Source organism: Thunnus thynnus, chromosome 15, assembly GCF_963924715.1.
Source record: "Thunnus thynnus chromosome 15, fThuThy2.1, whole genome shotgun sequence".
In the NCBI taxonomy this organism is placed as follows: Eukaryota; Metazoa; Chordata; class Actinopteri; order Scombriformes; family Scombridae; genus Thunnus; species Thunnus thynnus.
Window position 1 is genome coordinate 15478220 of NC_089531.1, and position 21121 is coordinate 15499340.

The following is a 21121-nucleotide window of genomic DNA, read 5'->3' on the forward strand; positions in this document are numbered from 1 at the left end:
TCAACACAAGGAATACTTTGGTTAATAACTAAAACAGTTTTGCTTTGGTAATTGATGATATTCAGTTCAGTTCTCTGAGAGGGCGAATTGTATATGTGTGTGTTCATGTGTGTGTGTGTGTGTGCTATTTAACAGCACTAACACAACTAAATATATGTTTGTGTATGTGTGAGTGTGTCCATCATACAGTACATACAGCCTTTGTGCTGCATGTGTTTGCATACAGATGCTTATGTGCATATGTGTGTGTATAAGAAGCCCTCTATATGTCTACATGTATCAGATTGGTGATCCGTGATATTACACTCTAAGCTTATATACATATTCATCCATTTGCGCACACACACATATACACACAGACAGTGGAAGTCACTTGCCCTCGAAGGACCTATTAAAATGACACCGTGATATCATCAGGCATAAATATCCATATTTCTTTTAAAAATGTACATACAGATTGTTTTTTCAGTGGTAAACATAACCCACGGCAGGAAGGTGTTACTGAAGTCCTGCCAGCACAAATTACAACCAGCTCAGCTAAAAGACACAACATACATTTTTTTTTATCTCTCTCATATTTTCACCTCTGCACTTAAAATTAAATAATACTCCAAGATTTTATGCTAAAATCTTAAACTATGCACACACAGACCTGCAGGTATATCTTCTGCATTCTTTATTCTTCAATTCTAAATCATTATTTTTTACAATATGTCAATGTGACACTGGAGCCAGAGTCTATTTAATGAAGCTCATGCAGGTCGGGATAAGCATGAACATTGGATTGAAAAGGGCAAAGCCACATGGTGGACACAGTGAACTGTCATTCTATTTTAAATCAGTAAAATTATAGCAGATAGAACTTTTTTCTCTGTTTATTCCCAACGTAAAAATAACCCGAGGTAAAGTCCTCCAAATGTAATGACAGAATACATTGTGTGTAATTGTTCTCCAGAACAACAGTCGCAAACATACAGTACCAGTCAAAAGTTTGGACACACTTTCCCTTGAATGAGAAAGTGTGTCCAAACCTTGACTGGTACTGTATGTTGGTGGGACATCATTTGTCAGTGCCTTCCATAACTGTTACAAATCACTGTTACGAAAATTTAATTGTTTTCTGATTGATGGTTAAGGTTTGGTTAAGTCTACACAAAAAGAGCATATAGTTAGGGTAAGGGAAAGATTGTTGTTTTTGTCAAAACAACCACCTGTTTACAGAACGCCTGAACCTGACTTTCAGTCGAAAACAGGCAGAAAATAGCAATCTTTCGTTTCTAAGTCCAACCAGCCCAGCTTCCTGCAGACTCTGAAGCTCTATAACAACATTTCATTACTTTCTTCCTTGCTCTTGAAGGACAAGAGTCATATTGTAAGTTGTACAGCTGCTAGAGGGCTTGTCACTTGAACGTAAACATATGTAGTTTTTGGGCATTTTCTGGAACAACTGGTACTTTCTGGAGGCTTTTTCAAACTCACTTCTGCTGCTTCGGGATTTTTACAGCATCTCAGTATCTCAATTTTTTGTCAGGATGTTTTCAAAAAGACTGAAAGTGTAATGAACAAGAACATACAGTATATGCTAACATTTTGACTCAGCATTAAATAAACATAATACATATGTTACTTTAGTGCATAGCTGAGGCAAATTCACAACTACTTTTTGACTCTAGTAAGCTGTGAAAGAGTTTTAGAAGATCCAGAATTGAATCCTCATGATCCACTGTGAAATCTTTATTTATTAAAGAAAGTAGGCCTATAAAATAACATTTTTTAAATTCAAGGTATTCCCACAATGTGTACTCAAATCTGCCCTTCACATCCTGGCAGACTGGGTATATCATTCAGGACATGGCCCTTTTCCCATTCCTTTACACCGCAGCATGTGATATCGGACATGAATTAAAAAGAGACAAATCACTGAGGAGCATCTGAAAGCCATTTCACTGTGGGGTGAGCTTTCAGTTCTTACACCCAAGAGATCTTACAGGTGTAAAGGCAGTTTTTAGTCAGTGATTGTAAAATCAAAGATTGCTTGGGGACATGGTTCTTACTCATAAAAGTGAAGGAAAGATTATTTTCCAGACATATAATGAAGAAGCGATTTATATTGAACAGGCTCCTCATAGCCTCGTTCATCTTATTTTTATACGTATAACTTCTCTTACTCCAAATTATTTGCTAGGTCAGGTCCAATATATAGGATTGTCTGATAAGTTATGGTGCACACTGTGTAGGTTTGAGTTTCACAGGCTTCTTGCTTTATGAATGATTTAAGGTGAAAACTACAAAGGGACAGTGTATGAACTATTTAAACCCATCACCTGCTGAAGGCTAGAAGGTCAAGCATCATGGGAAACAAGAATTAGCATATTTAAATGCTTCTGGGCAATAAATAAAATATTCTCTATGTGTGACGTTTCTTCTTATTTTCTCTGTCTTTCTTCTGTCTTATTGCATACTGATGAAGTCCATTTTGTTTGGTATTGAGTATTTATATATGAGTATTTAGTTGGTTAATACTGATCACTGTAAATACTGTAGTTATGGGTTGGATGAGTTTTTTCCTGACTTGGCAGTATGGTATAAAATGTGACGTCTCTCATAACATAGTCAGGTGTCAAGGATCCATTTAATACAAATATATGAGGTTGTATTATGATATTTCTATTTCAACCAAGTAATAAATAGAATGAGAACTCTAACCCTAATTATTCACAACAAAGAGCTCCAATATATAAAACATGCTGCTCAGTTTTGTAGAACCAGTTTGTTCCCACAGAAGAACCAGACCATATTGTCAGAAAACAGACGAGAAGTGATAACACCAAAGTTTGAGTCACTTTTTTAAAGGGGCATTCAACCAATTTTACACATTAAGTTCAGTTTACTCAAACTGCTCGACCCGTAAAAACAGTTGTAGAGTATAATCTCTAGAGCCTTCTAAAGCCTGGAAAATTAACCCTGATGATCTAATCAGTCATAATGATCATCATAATAAGAGATGCTATTGAGTTGCATTATGGAAAATGTAGGATCCAGTGTTTTTGGAGCTTACAAAACATACTTGAGATAAAAAAAGACCATTCCTTTTTAAATTCCAACTATATGTAAGTGCAAATACTAAACTACTGAACCATTTCCCATTTGAGTTCTTATCTTATCTTTGTGTTTTACCTATAATTGTTTACTCTCCCCAGTGATTCACAGCTTGCCCTCCTTAACTTGTCTGATTGGCAGATCCTCTATAAAGTGATCAAGCATTAGTTTCATGTTCCAAAAAAAATCTTCCGTCAATTTCTGTCAAGGATATTTAAAGCAAATTTATTGCAACTTATCCGACCAACCACTGATTTGACCTCACAGTTTAAGCAACTGTTGGTGTAAACATGTATCCTACTATTTGTGTAGATAAAACTCTGTGTTCACTCGTTTCTTCCTTTATTTCTTCACTGTATTTCCTCTTCGATTAAACCGGCTGTGATGTTGCGTCTGTTGCTGTGGATCCATAGTGGTTCAGACTGATTTAATGTGATGTAGAGTATAACACAAAGTAAAATAATGCTAGTATGGACTTCATAGATGTTTGTACAACACACACACACACACACATACACACACGCACACACAAACACATTGACAGTAGCTATTACAGCGAGGAAGCCTTTTTAAGGTCCAGTGGATTAGAATTAGTATCATTAGTGGACCAAAGGCAATACAAGAAAATCAATATCTTTAGGAGCAATAGGAGAAAATCAATCACCTTATAATAGAAGGTCATTTATCTTTAGAAGTAAAGTACTGGCAGATGGTAGCCAATCACAGTCAATGGGGTCTTCTGTATGGCTGATAGTAATCTAAGTTACGGTGTTATTGAGAAGCCTTTGAATGAGAATCACTGGAATCCATTGAGAACATGTGACGGGTGAAAATAAACCTAATGTGATGGGATTCTTGCCTGATAAAGCCTGGTTGGGTTAAACTTGGTAAACTCAGTGTAATGAATATCAAGTCTGACATCAACATTAAACCGTGTGTACACAGTAACAACACAGACAAAACAAATGTTTAACAAACCTTTAAAACCAATATGATTGAAGACACTTTCAACAGATGGAAGGGCTCACTTGCCAATCTTTTACACATGCTCAGGACATGTTCTCAATTATCTGATTATTGGACTAAAATATTTGAAACACTGCAAAATGGTTTTGATACAACAGTTATTCCCAAACCATTTACAGTGCTTTTTGCTGTTCCCTTTGACGTTAACTTCTCTGTCACATTGCCAAAGGTCTTCACTACATTACTGAGTAGGTGCTGTATTATTCTGGAAATACGTGAGTTTCAACCCCTTAATTTAACGGTTGGATCAAGGAAGCACTGAACTGTATCAAGGTTGAGAAAATTAGATACTCTATAGCGGCTGTCTAAAATTTCCTTTACACATGATCACATAAAGTCTTTGACACTTCTGCTTGATGCTGAGGATGGCCAATACTTGTTTTGGGTTTTGTTTGAGTTTTTGTTGGTGTCATGTGTCCAAAAGGTTGGATTGTGTATGTGTGTTGTTTTATTTAAGTGTTACAAATGATAAATAAAATTTGTACCAACAAAACCCCAACATGATTCTAATATACAGGGTCTGAAATGCTTGAAATCACAAAAATCTCTTCACACACATACCAATAAAATGCACACATACAAGATGTTCCTCTCCTTGGGTGGTAAAGGTGATATCGAGATTGTTTTCCACAATCAGCTTTAAACTAATATCTCCTGCATTTTCATACTAAAACCTTTTGACTCTCAGCCAGACTTTATTTTAGGAAAACAAGCTGTTTAGTGTACAGAAATTATGATAAATCGAGACAAACTACAGCTGAAGTCTCCAGTATTTCCCTGTTTTTTCTCTTGTCTATAGCCTAATTGATTAAACCACACTTGCACTTCAAGAAAACATGCACACTTAATTAAATTGAAAGTTCACTTTAATCAGTTTGTGTGTACATGTGCTGTATCCTGCAGCTTGTGACATTTTGTAAGCCATGTGTCTCATACACATGTACTGTGCCATATCACATGCTATGCCATTTAATACAAGCATTTGTTTTGTCTTTTCCGCACAAAATATTGTCATATTAGTTCCAGCTGTTACATGGTGATTATTGCAAAGGGGCTTTTGTAATGACCTAACATAGTTTCATTGTGAGTGTTAATGTTATTGTTATTGCTGATTAAAATATTACAGAAATCATATTTTTTATAAACTGGTTGTACCTTACGAGTGACATTTACTGCACTGTAGAAACAGCATGTCGTTAAAGTTTATTACATTTGGTTATTGTCAACATCTTTATTAGATTGTATCCAAAGTGGCTTCTCATGTCCACAATTATAACTTCAGTACCTTTTTAACTATTCGGAACACTTAACTCCATGATCCAACTAATTACAAATGATTTAATTTGTCTGAACAAACAAAGCAAATCCCAACAAATGCTCTCACATGTACACATACACACATATATACACACACACACACACAGTGTGTTGCAATGCTGTCAAGGTTAAAGACATTGCCCTGACATCAGCTTCCCTGTTCACGTATGGGGCTGAACGCAAGCAATTAAAATCTCTCTCTCTCTCTCTCTCTCTCTCTCTCTCTCTCTCTCTCACACACACACACACACACACACAGTCACTTGGAGATTTTGACCTCTGCACAGTCGCCACAGGGTAAAACAAAAGAGAGAGAGAGAGGGGGGACCAATGTAAACAATAATCAGTTGCAGTTTTTTTTACACTGCGGGCAAATCATCTTAATGAATGTTTTATAAAACACTAATTAACCACTTACAGAGTAATGAAAGCACTGGAGCCAAAAACAACATTTATTAAACTTTTACAAATTATTTTTTTATTATTATATTATTGTTGACTCAGGTATTCACAGTGTGCCCATGCAGTTTCTTGACACGATGATGTATCAGTATGCTAATAATGTATGAATACTGCGTAGCTGCATTGAAGTGCCCTTTTGTAATAGTCCTTGTTGCCTCACAGCTCACCAGGTCATGTGTAGATGCCGTAAAGATCATTCTGAAGGTCTTTATAGTGTTTGCATAATAGCTTCGAACATAAAGGGGCACTCCACTGATTTTACACATAAAGGTCACTTCACCCATCTTGAAGAGTTGTACTCAGCCTGTGAAAACAGCTGTATAATGCCCTCTGTGGCTCTGGAGGAGCTTTGTCAACCCTGATGATGTCATGTTATCTTGGTGGTATAGCTCTAGCAATGGCAATATCTCAATGACTATTGAATGGATTGCCATGAAATTCACAAACGTTCATGGCCTTTCAGAGGAAGACTTTGATATTCCCCTGACTTTGTCTCTAGTGCAGGTCAAAACTTTTACTTATCCAGTAGAACATCTCAACATCTACTGAATGGATTGGCACTTTTTTTTTTTAAAGTAGCCATTTTGTGCCTTTATTTGAGAGTGGACAGCAGAGAGATGACAAGAAGATTAGGAAACTGACAGGGTATGACGTGCATCAAAGGTTCCCAGCCGAAGATGACCGTTAATGGTTCCCAGAGGATGATCAAAAGTGATGGTGACTTTTCCTTTAATGCCAACACACTTTTCAAATTTGTGGTTTTGAGTCAAAAGTCTCACCAACCATTGGGTGGATTGCTGTGAAATTTGATACAGATATTCATGTTCCACTAAGGATGAAATGTAATAACTCTGATTATCCCATTAACTTTTCATCTAGCACCACCATCAGGTAAACATTTAAATGTGTCCAATACTTTGCTTTATGACTTAATACCTGCAAAACTAATAGCATTCCTATCAACCTCAATTGTACTTTATTTTAGGGCTAATTAGCTAATCTTATAATGGTAACATGTTAAACTAGTTGGTAAACCTGCTAAACATCAACAATCATTGGCATTGTCACTGTGAGCATGTTAGCCTACTATTGCTAGCATGTTGTTCAAAGCATCGCAATGCCAATGTACAGCCTAATGTAACAGACTCTTTCTGTTAGGTTATGTTTCCTGAGAGTCCCTGACTTCTTGAATGTATAATATAACTCACTGGATTGCCCCTTTAAAATAGTATACACGTCTGAAAAAAGGTTCAGGATCAGAAAGATCTCTAAATGGTTACCAGCTGCATTGGCATAGCTATATAGACAAGTTTTTTTTTGGATAATCAGACTGTTGAGCTGAAACTGCAGTCATTAATAACAATAAGGAATAGACAAGTAAATGTTTGTTATGCACTGAAGAATGCATAAATATAAATGATGATTAACGTGTTTACAAAAGAAAAACATATCTTGACACACAAACTTTTTAAACCTAGTTTTTATTTAGGAAGTGAAACAAAATGCCCAGTGTTGTCTTTGTGCTTTACATTGTTTCAAACTGCCACTGGAGGTCCCAAAAAAACCCAGAGGAAGAACTCAGAACAAAGCAGGAAGCTCCAGAAAAATTCATCATCATCGTCATCATCATCATCATCGTCATCACTGTCACTTTGTACAGATCTGTAGAAATAATTGGACTCCAAAGTCACATCAGTGCTTATTTACAAGGCCTCTTGCCGCAAAATAGTCGAGTTTTCATTCGCCCTTAAAAAAAAGGTGTGGTGAAGATGCTCACACAGATATGTTGAAAAATGACACAACATGTAATGAGGATGTTGGTTTTACACCATGTGTCACTTTTAAAGCATATTTTCATGTGTCATTTAAGGACAACGCATCCCGTGTTATCTCAGCATCTTTGTTGTTTTATTGTTGTTGTTTCCTTTGATTCATCATAGTAGAAAAAGGAGAAAGAGGTTATTTCTACATACAAGGCATTGTCTACCTGAATCTAAACTCTTTTGTTGTGCTACTAACTTTGAAAAAAAAAAAGTTGTAAGATATAATTCGTAAGATGAAGTGCTTTTATATAAGAATAGGTAAACTAGATTGTGGCTATAGTAGGCTACAGTAGTTCATAGTAGAATCTAAGTGTTTGTCAATGCACTCTGGTGCTGAAATATTGACTGAACGTCCTCTCGTCGCTCTCAACAGTCCTTATAATTACATTGGGGATCACCATAACAACCTCACAACAGCCAGAGATGATGGACAGAAAAACATCCTGACATTGTGCAGGTTAAATGAGTATTGTTAGCTCCAGGGTCCTGACATGCAATTTGTGAATTAATGTCTTGCGAAGTTAAAGCAAAGGAGCAAAACTGATCCTCTAATAGATTTCAAGACTGTGATTGCTCACTCATTTTGCCCAACTCATGCGAGGAAATTTCTCCTTCAACATTAAGATCTCACGAAAGACGAGTAGGGACTTTATCAAGGCCTACTGAGGGTAAAAGAGCAACACGTTCAGCACCACAGATGTTAAGCTGTGTTTTCTCTGATTCAACATCTAGAACCAGGAACATTTTACAACCACAGCAGAAAAGTGCCAAAACCCCTCAATAATTCTCGTTCTGGCTTTGTGTTTTCGTCCATGTTTCAGCACCAGAGGCCTACAGTTGTACCCTCTACTTTCTACAATATTTTAGAATAATAATACGAGGCAGGCAGTGCATAAACCATGTACAAAAAGACCCGTCCCGACCCAACCCAGAGCCCTCCATCTAAAGGAGTTGTGCCATCTGTGTGAATCCCTGGAAGCCCCAACAGCTCAAAGCTTACACATAATTGTCAATAAGCTACTGATCGCAAGAAAGAACTATATAAGGGGAAATATTTTGGGCATACTAAATTAGCAAGGTTGGAAAGTTGACTCTCTGCTCTATTATTTTCTTCACACAGTTAACAATCACAAAAACTGACGCACTCAGTCACTGGAGAAGGCCTCAAAGAATCACAGCAGTGACAGTTTCTGTAAATATAGAGCTCTTAACTCAACCCTCCGTATTTAACACTAAATTGGTTTGCTAACTCCCTGAAATTTCATGTCTCATAACTACATAGAATAGTGATACTTGAAAAAATCAAGATGTTACAAGCAGTTATTACTCGCGCTTCTTCAAAAATATCATGCATTATTGCTCGATCGGATATGAATGAAATATTGCCCAAGACAGAAATTTGCTTAATTTGCCTGTATCTAAGAGGTGTTGGCAAATTATCCCAAAGATTCATAAAATTGGCATAGATTCCATTATTAGGCTATTGTTATTTTTTGCATGCAGTAAGTTTTTATAATTAAAGTGGCGGACGAAAGTAAAAAGGTAATTAGAAAGTGTCAAATGCTTTGGCATATTTGTAACAAAAGGCGAACTCTAACGAAGTAATGTAACAAAGTAAAGTGCAAATCAATACATATACAAAAAAATAAATTAAATAAATAAATTAGGCAATAAATAGACAAATAAAAGAACCTCAAAGTTGAATACTGTGTGGCCCACTGGCAACATAAAATGCTATTTTACAACACTTGTAAAAGGTTTGACCTTTTGAGGAAAATCAGGACATTTTTAATGTCTGTCTCCTTGTCTGACGTTGAAAAGTAAAAATAAATAACATTAGATTTTATAGTTTATAGGAAAACACTGTTTGTCGAGGAATACCCTGGTGGCTCAGTGGGGGTTACCGGCCATCTGATGAACTGGAAGTCCAGTTTTGTCTCCATAATTCCCTCTTACTTTCTACTGTTTACAGTCAAGTAAAGCACAAATGCCAAAAATAACTTTTAAAAAGATAAAACAGCTTCTCTGGCCATTTAAGACATTGGTTTAAAGAAAAATTCCCCAAGAAGCATTGTTTCCCCTTTGTACCTGTACTACCATGTTATCATAGGTTTGTACATCATATTTTCTTCACAGTTCAGTGTGGTTGTGTCAGTAGCCTAAGGAGACATAGCAGGTATAGCATGTCACTAGTGTAAATGAAAAACATTATAAGTATTTTTGTTTACTTGCGGAGAACAAATATCATGTGCTTTCTTTCTTTTGATGCTTTATCCCTTTAAAAGTTCAGTCCAAGGTCAGTTTCGCCAGATGCAGGATACCAGACGTATCCTTAGATTATGAATGTTTGTTTTGTTTTTTCTTTTTTTAAAAAAAGCATAATATATGAAAGTTCATTTAATCTCTTTGCAAGAAAACTGAAGACGTGATTCATGCTTTAAATTCCTGTGATATGCCTGTCACAGAGAAATGAAGAGATGGGAGAGGAATTGTGCTTCAGTGTAATTTTGTCATGGGCCAAAAAAAAAAAAAAAAAAGAATGATGAGGATAGATATGGACATAAATAGATCTAGGTTTTATTCAAAAATGATGAGCTAGATGTGCTGTGCTTTATTTATCTTCACAGATACTTTAAACAGCCTAAGAAGGGGACGTGTCTTATTGAAGCAGGTGACAATCTAAATCCGGCATCCAAAATGTTTACCAGCTGGTTTACTCCACCTCCAGATGAGGAAAGAGGAGACAAAAGAGGGATTAGAAGGGTCTTGATAAAAATGGACATGTCATCAATCTATTTTTGTTTGTCTTTTGCCTCATGATCCTAGCAAGGAAAACACTCCCCCCTCCCCTCATAGTGCTCAGGCATACTGCTGTTCTTGTTGGGGGAAGCAGGAAAATTAGGGAGTGAGGCCATTAAAATCAGATATAAATAAAGAAAAGAAAACCCATCACTCTCCCAGTGAGCTCAGAGGGGAGAACGCCCCCTTGAAGCACGCCGACTCGTAGTGCTTATTCAGGTAACTCTTGAGAGCAAACGTCTTGTCACACCGTTTACACTTGTAATGCTTGAAGGCCGAGTGCGTCTGCATGTGAGCGCGCAGGTTTGACCGGTCAGCAAACGCTTTCCCACAGTGCGCACACCCGAACGGCTTCTCGCCCGTGTGTGAGCGCATGTGACCCTGCAACAGCCACGGCCGGCTGAACGCTTTCCCGCACACGTCGCATTTGTGCTTGAGGTCGTGGGTCAGCAGGTGCATGGCCATCGCGGGCATGGACACGTAGACTTTCCCACATGTGGGGCACTTCTTGGCCATCTTGCTGTCTATGCTCCTGTGCGTCTGCTTGTGCCGACTCAGGTTGGAGGACGTGGCGTAGGTTTTGCCGCACTCGCTGCAGGTGTGCCTCTGGGCGGTTCCTCTGGGGTTCCCCGTAGTTTTCCTTCGTGATCGTCCGTCCATGATGAAAAATGCGTCCACTGAGTAGCCCTCGCTCACGGCTGCATCCCCGTTAATGTATCCGCCGGCTGATGACGAGACCTCAGACCGCGGGCTGTCCGGCTGGTCCGAATCACCGTGGATATCGCCATGGATGCCAGTGTAGGTGTCATCAATGCGGCTGTAGATGATTGACGAGTGGCTCGGGGAAGGGACTTTAGAGATGACAGATGAGTCGCTTCCCACCACATCATCATAAGGAGACGGACTCAGATAATCGCTGACATAACCTGAAGAGACAGAGGAAGAGGTCAATAATTTGCCCACAGCAGGGTGACTGTTTGGAAATTAGAAACTGATTGGTTTGAAAATCTTTACAAGATTTGTCATTTCTGTTCTTTGACATGTGAATATTGACAAGTCTCTCCAAAACCAAGAAACCAAAACCTAGAGCTGCTCTTTTATGCAGAGACACCATTTCAGTATCTACAGAGCCCTTGATGAACCAAAAAACTTTTTAAAAATTTTTTTTCAAGATATTACTGCTACCAGTAAAATTAAACAGATCTCCTATAATAATTGTAAAAACACAGGCCACAAATCAAACTCATTCACCAAAGCTCATTCATTATTAACAGAGCATGCTGTCTCCTGATAACATTACTGACGATAGTCTGGCGTCTCTGGTTTCTAAATATCAACTGGACCCCTCAGGACCACATTATCAGCATGTGCATTATATTTTAAGATAAACTTTTGTTTTCCCATTAACACATGTGAGACAAAGAGATACAGGAAACACAGGGGAACACAATTCTAGTCCAGATACAAGCTACAGCGTGTCTAAAACACAACCATTTTTGGAGATGGTATAAAGTGAAGAAGGAGAAGGGAAGAGGCAGGAGCAGTTGTGGTATTTATAGTGGTAGTAAAGTGCTTTTATGTCTTTGCCAGCAAGGAGACACTTTCCTCACAGTGGGAACTCTTTATTTTTCATAGGAGGGTTCAGTGAGCACACTTGCTCTTCATCGGCTGCACCCTTCCTGACAGGTCTGCAGCTGCACACAGTGACACCTCAGAGGTGCCAAGACTTCAACTGCTGCACACAGAGCATCTCTATTACAGCAGCTGGAGGGTCTAGTGCTTTGCTCAAGGGCACCCTGAAATCAATTATTTGTAGCCATGTTATGATGTCAGTTGCTTCATTATTTCTATTATTGGCTTCTACGTTCAACAGGCTGAACTCTAAGAGACACAAGGAGAGCCTGCGAGCCAATACCCCACCGCCATGACTCCTGTGGATCTATGCCGATCAATAGCTCTCCATTTCAATTAGCACTCTCTGAGCATTTAGACACAGGCAGCAGAGGAGATACTACTGCTGGTAATATAATTTCATGATGCAGTTCTGAGAAAAGCTCAGAAGTTGGTCGATAATATGATGAGAACAAGAGACAGAGATAGAGGAACGGAGAGAGACAGAAGAAGCACAGTGAGAAGAGAGATGGAAAGAGAGGAAGAAAGAAGAGATGTAGAAGAGAGAAAGTGATGTTATGTTGGTGATTGTGGTTAGGTGGTTTGGCAATGCTGTTTACAGCTCTCATGCTAATTTAACGTTTTGAATTTAATTAAGACAGAGCAACAGAGGAAGACAGAAAATGAAGGCAAAAGAGAGAGCGAGTTGGAGAAAGAGAGAGAGAGAAGAATCATGAATATTCAATCGTTGCACTCTGGGACAAATACTGTGTTTGTGTGTGTGAGTTTGTGTGTGTGTGTGCGTGTTGTTTTATAGAGCATGACTAAAGTTTTGAACCCTTATTTAACCAAGTAAAGTTGATTAAGAGCAGCACTAGTCTTGGGGATGAAGAGCTTCACAATCACTCAAACTGGCAGCGTCCCAGTAAAACTACAGAATTCTGTATTGATAACATATTCTCATATATGTTATCAAACTACCAATAATTTTGTCATCCTGATTTCCATACTGTATTTTTGCTATCTGGTCTATTCTGTACACACAGCATCTATCACATGTCTGTCCATCTTGGAGGAGGGATCCTACTCTGTCTCTCTTCCCAAGGTTTCTTCCATTTTTTTTCCCATTAAAGAGGTTTTTTCGGGGAGCATTTCATTATTTGAATCAAGGATGTCATATGCTGTACAGATTGTAAAGCCCCCTGAGGTAAATTTGTGATATGGGGCTATATAAATACAAATTGACTTGACTTGACATCTCCTGGTGGACAATGAACAGCTCCACTGGAGGAGGGGTCACGGCCTCGCTCAAGGGAACCTTCACAGCAGATGTTCACATTCCCTTCAAAGATTAACAGAAAAAAATGTCACATGCATGGGACAAATCCCACTAATACCAAATACTGGGACTAGTATTAAAACTTCCTTAAGCAAATCTGGGAAAAATGAACAAAAAAAGCGCAAAGTGGGAAGAAAACCCCACCTTTTCTTCTCTTTTCTCGTAACCATTTCCTCATAATGGAGGACAGTTGTTAAATGACGGAAATTTAATGAATTCAAAGAGTTTTATGCACTAACAATGTTGCATTCTACTTAAATTATAAACCAAGAAAAACATTTTTGTCAGTGTAATTAGGCCAGAGTTTGATATCTGATATCTATTATCATGAAAATATAGATACAACAGTATCACTATCAATAAAATATGGCATGTTAAAATAAACAATTTGGTATAATTGCATATCTCGCCATACTTATGACTAAATTTTGGTCAGAACAAGAAAAATACGATGAAGACTTTTGTTGAAGTTTGTCCTGAGGGTGGCGCTTAAGAAAAAGCTCATGGAGCTTTAGATGCAGTAGATGTTATGGCAATGTGCCCAATAGATTTCTATATTTCTTGTGTGCAACTGAAAATTGTTGGGCTGAATGTGGTGCTGCAGTAAAGGAGGGGGTCACAGAAAGCTTTGAATTCATCCTCCTAAGAATCACTATAATCACTATACCTGTTTTAATGCCAATCCAGCCAAAACACAATGCTTTGGACCTGTGTGTTGGACAGATTGAATAAGGACTATGACTGACCTGAGTTTGGTTCCTGGAAAAAATGGCTTAGCTTATCCAATTATATTCTCTTACAGTATTCAGTTTGTATCATGCCACCTCCTCCATTGATGTATTTGTTTACTCTGCTGTGAAGGTACTAAGGACCAGACTGAGTTGTGCGTGTGTGACTGACAGCCAGTAAGCACAGAGATAAAAAAGCAAACTCAGTACCTGGTTTTAGAGTGTAAATTTGTGCTGGTGTGTTTTCCTCACAGAAGCTCTCTCTATGATCCCTGCCAATTAAACATGACCGTTCTGGCGGTATCCTCTTTTTAAAGTGTTGTGAATGGTAATTGCTGTGCGTCTCAGCGTCTGCGTGCCGTCTCTGTTTGTTTGTCTTTGTCTCCCTCCAACTGTCTCAGTCTGGCTGTGTCAATTCTGTATTCATTTCAAAGTACTTTAGTAGCATTAGCGCTGATGGCTGTTCTAAATGCTTATTAAAGATTAAAACAGTCTGCCAAACCACAGCCATCCTTCTTTTATATGTCTTTGAAATACAGAGAACTAGAAAGAGGAAGAAAGACAGAGAAAATGATAGACAGAAAGAGAGAGAGAAAAGCTGCGAGCTACAATTTAATTTTTGATCCAAACCAGCAGTAACTGACACACACTTGTGTGCTTTGGACACTTGTAGGTCACAGAGTGCTTCCTCTGTGTGTGTGTGTGTGTGTGTGTGTGTGTGTGTGTGTGTGTGTGTGTGTGTATGTGTGTGTGTGTGTATGTGTGTGTGATGCTGTGCACTCAGCTGTGCAAGCTGCCTGGGAAATGTGCCGAGTTGACAGAAACACAGCAGTGTGTGTTTGCGTGTGTGTGTGCAACAAGCTGCAGTTGCTTCAGTCAAACTCTTGTTATATTTATAACAAGGGATAGCAGTCTTAGTCTTTACATGCTTGCCACACTGCTGCTGCTGCTGCTGCTACTGCTCCCTCCATGTTTCCCTGTTCACTCTGTCATCTGAGCACCTGGGATCTCTTCATCTCACATTTGACCTTGGTACAATGTGAAAACCACCAGGCTGCACCATCAGTGTTACACACTTCTCCCTGTGCAGCAACAACAATGATTTTTCTTTAGTTCTTTAAAGCTGCATTAATTGATTTTTGGCCACTAGGGGGCAGACGACCTCCAAAATAAGCTGACAAACACACAACCTTGGCATATAATCCTGTTATAAAATTGTTAGGGCAAACAATTGCCTTATTAATCCAACAGATTAAAAGCAACACTCCTGCTAGAGTTGTGTTTCTGGCAACAAGACCAATATTAAAGCATTTTATTCTTCAATATGGTCATGCGGTATGGAAATTTGAATGCTAGGAATAGACAGTAACTGCAGGGAATAGTAAATATAGCTAACAAAATTATAGGGAGGCCACAGATGCAACCAAGTGAGAAATATAAAGAGTAAAGCTGCAATATTTTGCAATATTTGCATATTAACTATTTTCAACTGTATTTACGTAGTTTAGATGACTTTGTTGATGCTGTGTTTGTCAACTCTCCTGTTTTGTGTTAGTTTTTTGGTGCTGCATGATGAAACCAAAGATAATTTTTTTTGGACTATAAAGTTCTTCCATATACTCATTTGGTTTAAACAAACTTCTGAGATAATGTGTTGTCTTCAAATGTCCAACATTCACCAGCTAGTCACTAATTTGGTCTGTCTGCTGTTTGATGCTGAACAGCACACTGTGGGTTTATCAGAGCTTCTTTGCTGAAAATAGCTGCCTGCTGTTGCCGGAAACAGGGTTGATGTACTGTAATCAGTGGGACTGAACCATTCAGGAAATGTAAAAAATAATTAGCGAAAAGGGGCTAAAAACCTTCAAAGAGCTTTGCAGTTGGGACATTTTTGTCAGAGGGTTCATGACTGTGAGCTGCCCTGTTTACACTCACATCTAAGAATTAGTATGGAAAATATTAATTCAGCTTTAACAAAAGGCCTCTACCTTTGTTTAAGTCCTAAACCCCTCACTGCGTGAAGCTCCTGTTGCTGTGGTTTTCAGAATTATAACTCCTAATTCCTCCAGAACAGACACCAACAACCAAATATAAGCCTGTCAGCTTCCATTTAGAAACTCTAGACAAGTATTTCATCAATACTTTTCTAGTGAATGTTTGACTCACAGTACATTCCCATTGACTCTGTGTTGTATTTTTCCCGTGTATTCAGGATCATGCGTGGGAATCATTTAACGTTTGTGTAGCTGGGCAATATTGCATCAATCTGAGAAGGAAATTAGCATCTTCAGCGAAGAAAGTGATTTGAATAACACAGTGGGAAACAGCAACAGAGAATCCCAGTTCACGAGTGTGGTGCTGACATATTGATATCATTATTTAGTGTGCTTTTCAGCAACGATCTCAGCACTTTGGCTCCCCGTTGTTAATCAGCTGTCTTCATCCTCTCTATGGAGAAAATGTGAGTTGAATATGTGTTAATTTGTTAACTGCAAAGGACTATGAATCATTCTCACATCATGTAGCATCATCAAAATTCATTTCATGGTAATAAGAGTGTTGAAATCACAATCAAAATGTGACACATTTAAAGTTATATGTTAAATTTAAAGTCTAATACAGTTTTATTGGCTATTAGTAATAGGATACTGCCTATGTCATGCCAAAAATTCACATCTGAAAAGCCCATGTGTGAAATTAAAATATGGGCCTTTTGATTTCACATCATTTTCATACATGTTTTAGATGTGAATTTTTTGTTTTTACTGTATGTGATAAATTGTTGTTTGTCCAAAAGGGAAAATGTGTTTACAATCTACTCTGCCAGGAGTATAACTGTAGTTAGGTCATCTTTATATGGGAAACTGGAAATTCAATATTTTCACATATAGATTGGCCTGCTGAAGTGCCTTTGAGGAGAACCCATGTGCAATGTCTTGACCTCTAACCTGGCTGTGGACAGGGTTAAGATGTACCACACATTAATCACATTAAACAATATTTCTCTCTTTTATAGCCCTGAGTGTGTGTGTGTGTGTGTGTGTGTGTGTGTGTGTGTGTGTGTGTGTGTGTGTGTGTGTGTGTGTGTGTGTGTGTTGTGTATGTGTTTTCTCACATCCTGGCATATTTCTGTTCTGATCTCTTTCACCACATAATAGCTACTGCTTCATGTAAATAATCTTTGCAAGAAAAAAGAAAATTTAAATGAATAGCATTTGCATGCAGTTGGTATATTTCTGGGCTGTCACCGGAGTTTGACCCTGTAATTCCTTTTCCCTCCTCCTTCTCAGTCATGACTAATGCTTTAAATCTGGGGATAAAAAAATGCCCTTGATGCTGTATGCCAGACATTGTGTGTGTGTGTGTGTGTGTGTGTGTGTGTGTGTGTGTGTGTCTCTGTGTGTGTGTGTGTGTGTGTAGGGTAGGTGGGGTGGGGGGTGGGGGGGATGACTAACCTTTGTCATGATGATGGAATCGCAGACTCAGTTCTTCTCTTCGGCTGTGTCCATATGAACTCTCCAGTTCAGCGGCCGAAAAGTCGTCCAGCTTGACTTTCTTCACCAAGAAAGACCGAGGCATGATGGGACAGTATAGTTGCTCCTACACACATACGAAATACACGCACTCTCTGTATCTTCCAACCACTTCCCAAAAACCTATAGGTGTAAAGCGACGTGAACGTATGAAACGCTTAATCACTTGATTAAAGGTGTTTCCTGGGTCATGGCTTTTAAAGATCAGAGAAATGAATGGCTCCTCACGTGTTTCTGTATTTTTAGCATATCTAACGTTTATTTTTTGCTCACGTTTGTCAATCAGACTTTCTCTGTTCGTAGCTGTTGGATCCTTGAATGAAAAATTGTCAGTTTTCCTTTTCGACTCCTCGCCACTGGAAGACCTGTGGAGCTCTGGAAGGTCAAAAATAAATAAAAATCGGTTCCTGTATGGCTATTTCCCTCTAAACATGGAAGGCGAAAATTCCAGTAAAAACGTCTTTTTTTAATATTGTTAGATTATTTTGTTTGTTTGTTTGTCTTCAAGGAAAGGGGCCGTTTTTTCCCCCCGGTCCAAACCGCTGGTCTTCACCACGCGCACAGCTCCCAGCAAACAGTTTCTCGCGTGCCCCGTGGTTTCAGCACCGGACAGCTCCCCTTCAGCGCCGCGTGCCACAAGCCAGCCGCCAACCACCGCTGTCCGTTCAGCACCAGAGGAAAAAGAGAGAAAAACAAAGCAAAACGACCTGTTTCATCTGTTTCCGCCCGTTTAAATTTGGCTCAGCTTGAAGCGAAACACACTCCAGTGGACATTCCCATGCAGGCGAGTCAACAAAAAAATTTTTTTTTTTTTTTATCGTAAACAAACCGCTGGATGTGCCGGTGCCTTCAGAAGAAGTGAAAAGACGCAAGTAACGAGTTGTAATGGTAAGCTAACGGTCACAGAGAAGTGAAGGCTAAATGGGTTCAAAAAGACAACCGATAGAGTCCAGAAAACGTCTAGAGACCATCACAAGACTTCAGCATTCCAGGAAAGACTCTCTGCCAAAATGTAATTTCAGTTCCTTAAAAATGTTGCTCAAAATGTTGCTAAAAACTCCACTTGGAAGACCAAAACTTCGTCGCTAACTCTCTCTCTCTTTCACTCTCTCCTCTCTCTCTCTCTCCTCTTCTCCTCTGTTCTGCGCGTGCTGAGCTGCGGCTCTCTCTGATGCACGAGATCAGCTGTTGCGGCTTTATAGACCGCGAGAGAGAGAGAGAGAGAGAGAGAGAGAGAGAGAGAGAGAGAGAGAGAGAGAGAGAGAGAGAGAGAGAGATGGGAGTGCTTAATTTTATTCATCAGAAGAAGAGAAAAAAAGAGCATCTTCTCTTGTGGGACCAGCAGCGGCGCGCGGAGATGGCCGAGGAGGGATTTAATTGGATAGTGTTAAGTGCTCGCTTGCACTGATTTTCATATCAGTTCAATTAAAAGGCACACAAGCAGACTGGGGGTTTTTGGTTCCCAAACTGGGGTCTATAAACTATTTGGGATTTTTTGGGGGGTATATGGAAAAAACGATATATTTGTTACATCCAAAAATCTACAAAATGGTTGTAAAGTTGTCAATGCCTCTGTGCGTGGACTGTTTGGCATACTCTAGAAACAATATTTTGATTACCAAATATCGTTTTACATGTTTTGACTGCTTTGCCAACTCTTGAGCCGATAGCTTATTGTTTAGTTTGGTAAGTTTAGTTTACATTTAAGCCATATTTATCTCTGTATTTTGGAAATTTAACTCATTCTCAGAGTGACTTAAAATGATCAACTAAAACAGTAAAAACTAACTCTGTACTGTAATGACATGCAATGATTTTGTTATATACTACATTCTCACAACTGTGATGCAATCATCTATGTAACTGAAATAAGAAATTTTAAAAAACACGAAAAATTTTTTCACCAAATTCTTGTTAATCTTTTTCTAAAGGTATATTGTGCCACAGAATTCTTGTTAGAAGGGGTGTTTTGTTAAAGATCCCTCCAGTCAGTACTGGATGTCAATACTCTACTTTGAATTTGTGTCTGATATGTTTTTTCCACAAAAAATGTATAATTACCTAATTAAAATCCTTAAAGATGCAATATACAACATTCAGCCCTACTCAATGTCGCACTAGAGCAACACCATCTCAGACCAAAACAAATGCATGCATCTGAATACAGTCTACATTGAAGACAGGCTCGGGGAGGACAGGGAGGGACATGCACACTTGCACTAATATGCACATGCAGCTGCACCAGTTTCCAAAACAAAGAACAGAGAAGCTTGGATAACAACACACAGGGAGGGAGTGTGGCTTCTTTCTCTGCTCAGGATGCCATTAGTTTGCTGACATCTAGTGAGGCTGAATGTGGTATATTGCTCATTTAAAGGCACATAATGCAGTATTTCCTAAAAAGAAAACCAAAAAAAAAAAAAGGTTTAGACTCATACAAAAGCAATCCCTCTCAGTCATCACTTATGACCCACTTAGTGTGTGGCAGTGTAGTAAAGCTTCCCACCAGCCAATAACAGCAAACAGGTGAGGTCAAGACTCTATCAAAAGGTAGCAACCAGGTGCCAGACTGTAAGTGCCGCAAAAAAAAACAAAAAACACAAAAAGCGCAAATATAGCAAGTCAAAATGCCAAATGGACAAAACTCGTACCAAAATGAGAGTGAATCTGGGGTTTGTTTTTACCCACGGGTGAGCACTGAAGGAGAGGAGGGCATGAAGACGTGGAGTTGGCCTGTTCTCTGTTGGACAGGTAGGTGCCAGTGGTTAGCTTAGTTAGCTTGCAAAGGTATTGGCTTTTCCAATGTAATGTTAATGTTCCATACATTTTGAAAAATAACCCTTGGGGTCTGCAGTGCTGAGTTTGAGCTTTGAATCATTTTCTGCTGCGGCAGGCCCAAACCAATGTAGTAAGTTAATCGTCAGAGACTCAGTGCTAGTGGCAGTTTTGTAAACTTGTATATTTATGTTTGTAACTGTAAATTATGTGCTGCAAGCTTGCATATACATGCTTGCAGGCTGAACATTTCAGTGTCTGCCCCCCATCTATGAGGCAAAGACTATCCTTGCTGCTTTTTGCTACAACTACCACAATGATCATCCTGCCAGATAAAATGCACGTGGAGAGTCCATATAGGTTTACTGTGTAGTTTTCTAAGTGATACTTATCAAGACCATCATAGTACCATCATGGTGGTGGTACCATAGTATGCCAACAATAGCTGACATCAGAATGTCCCTTTTGTCTATAAATTATCAATACATTTATAATATTAGATGTGTCTGAAAGAAAGCTCGACCACCTAGGTGTTCAGAAGACAGAACAAGAAGAAAAACACATTTTTGACTGGAGGGGGGACTTTAAGTTTTAAAACTTAGAGTACAG

General features: G+C 38.8%; 1 protein-coding gene across 1 annotated transcript; it reads right to left on the bottom strand.

The window, feature by feature from the left end:
- Positions 1-7366: 7366 nt before the first annotated feature.
- LOC137198856 (transcriptional repressor scratch 1-like) lies at positions 7367-18852 on the bottom strand. Its single transcript, XM_067612839.1, has 2 exons — positions 17660-18852; positions 7367-11452 (listed from the first exon to the last, which is right to left on the bottom strand). Exons 1-2 carry the CDS (start codon positions 17781-17783, stop codon positions 10677-10679), a joined length of 900 nt encoding a protein of 299 aa, XP_067468940.1. The 5' UTR covers positions 17784-18852; the 3' UTR covers positions 7367-10676.
- Positions 18853-21121: the final 2269 nt, after the last annotated feature.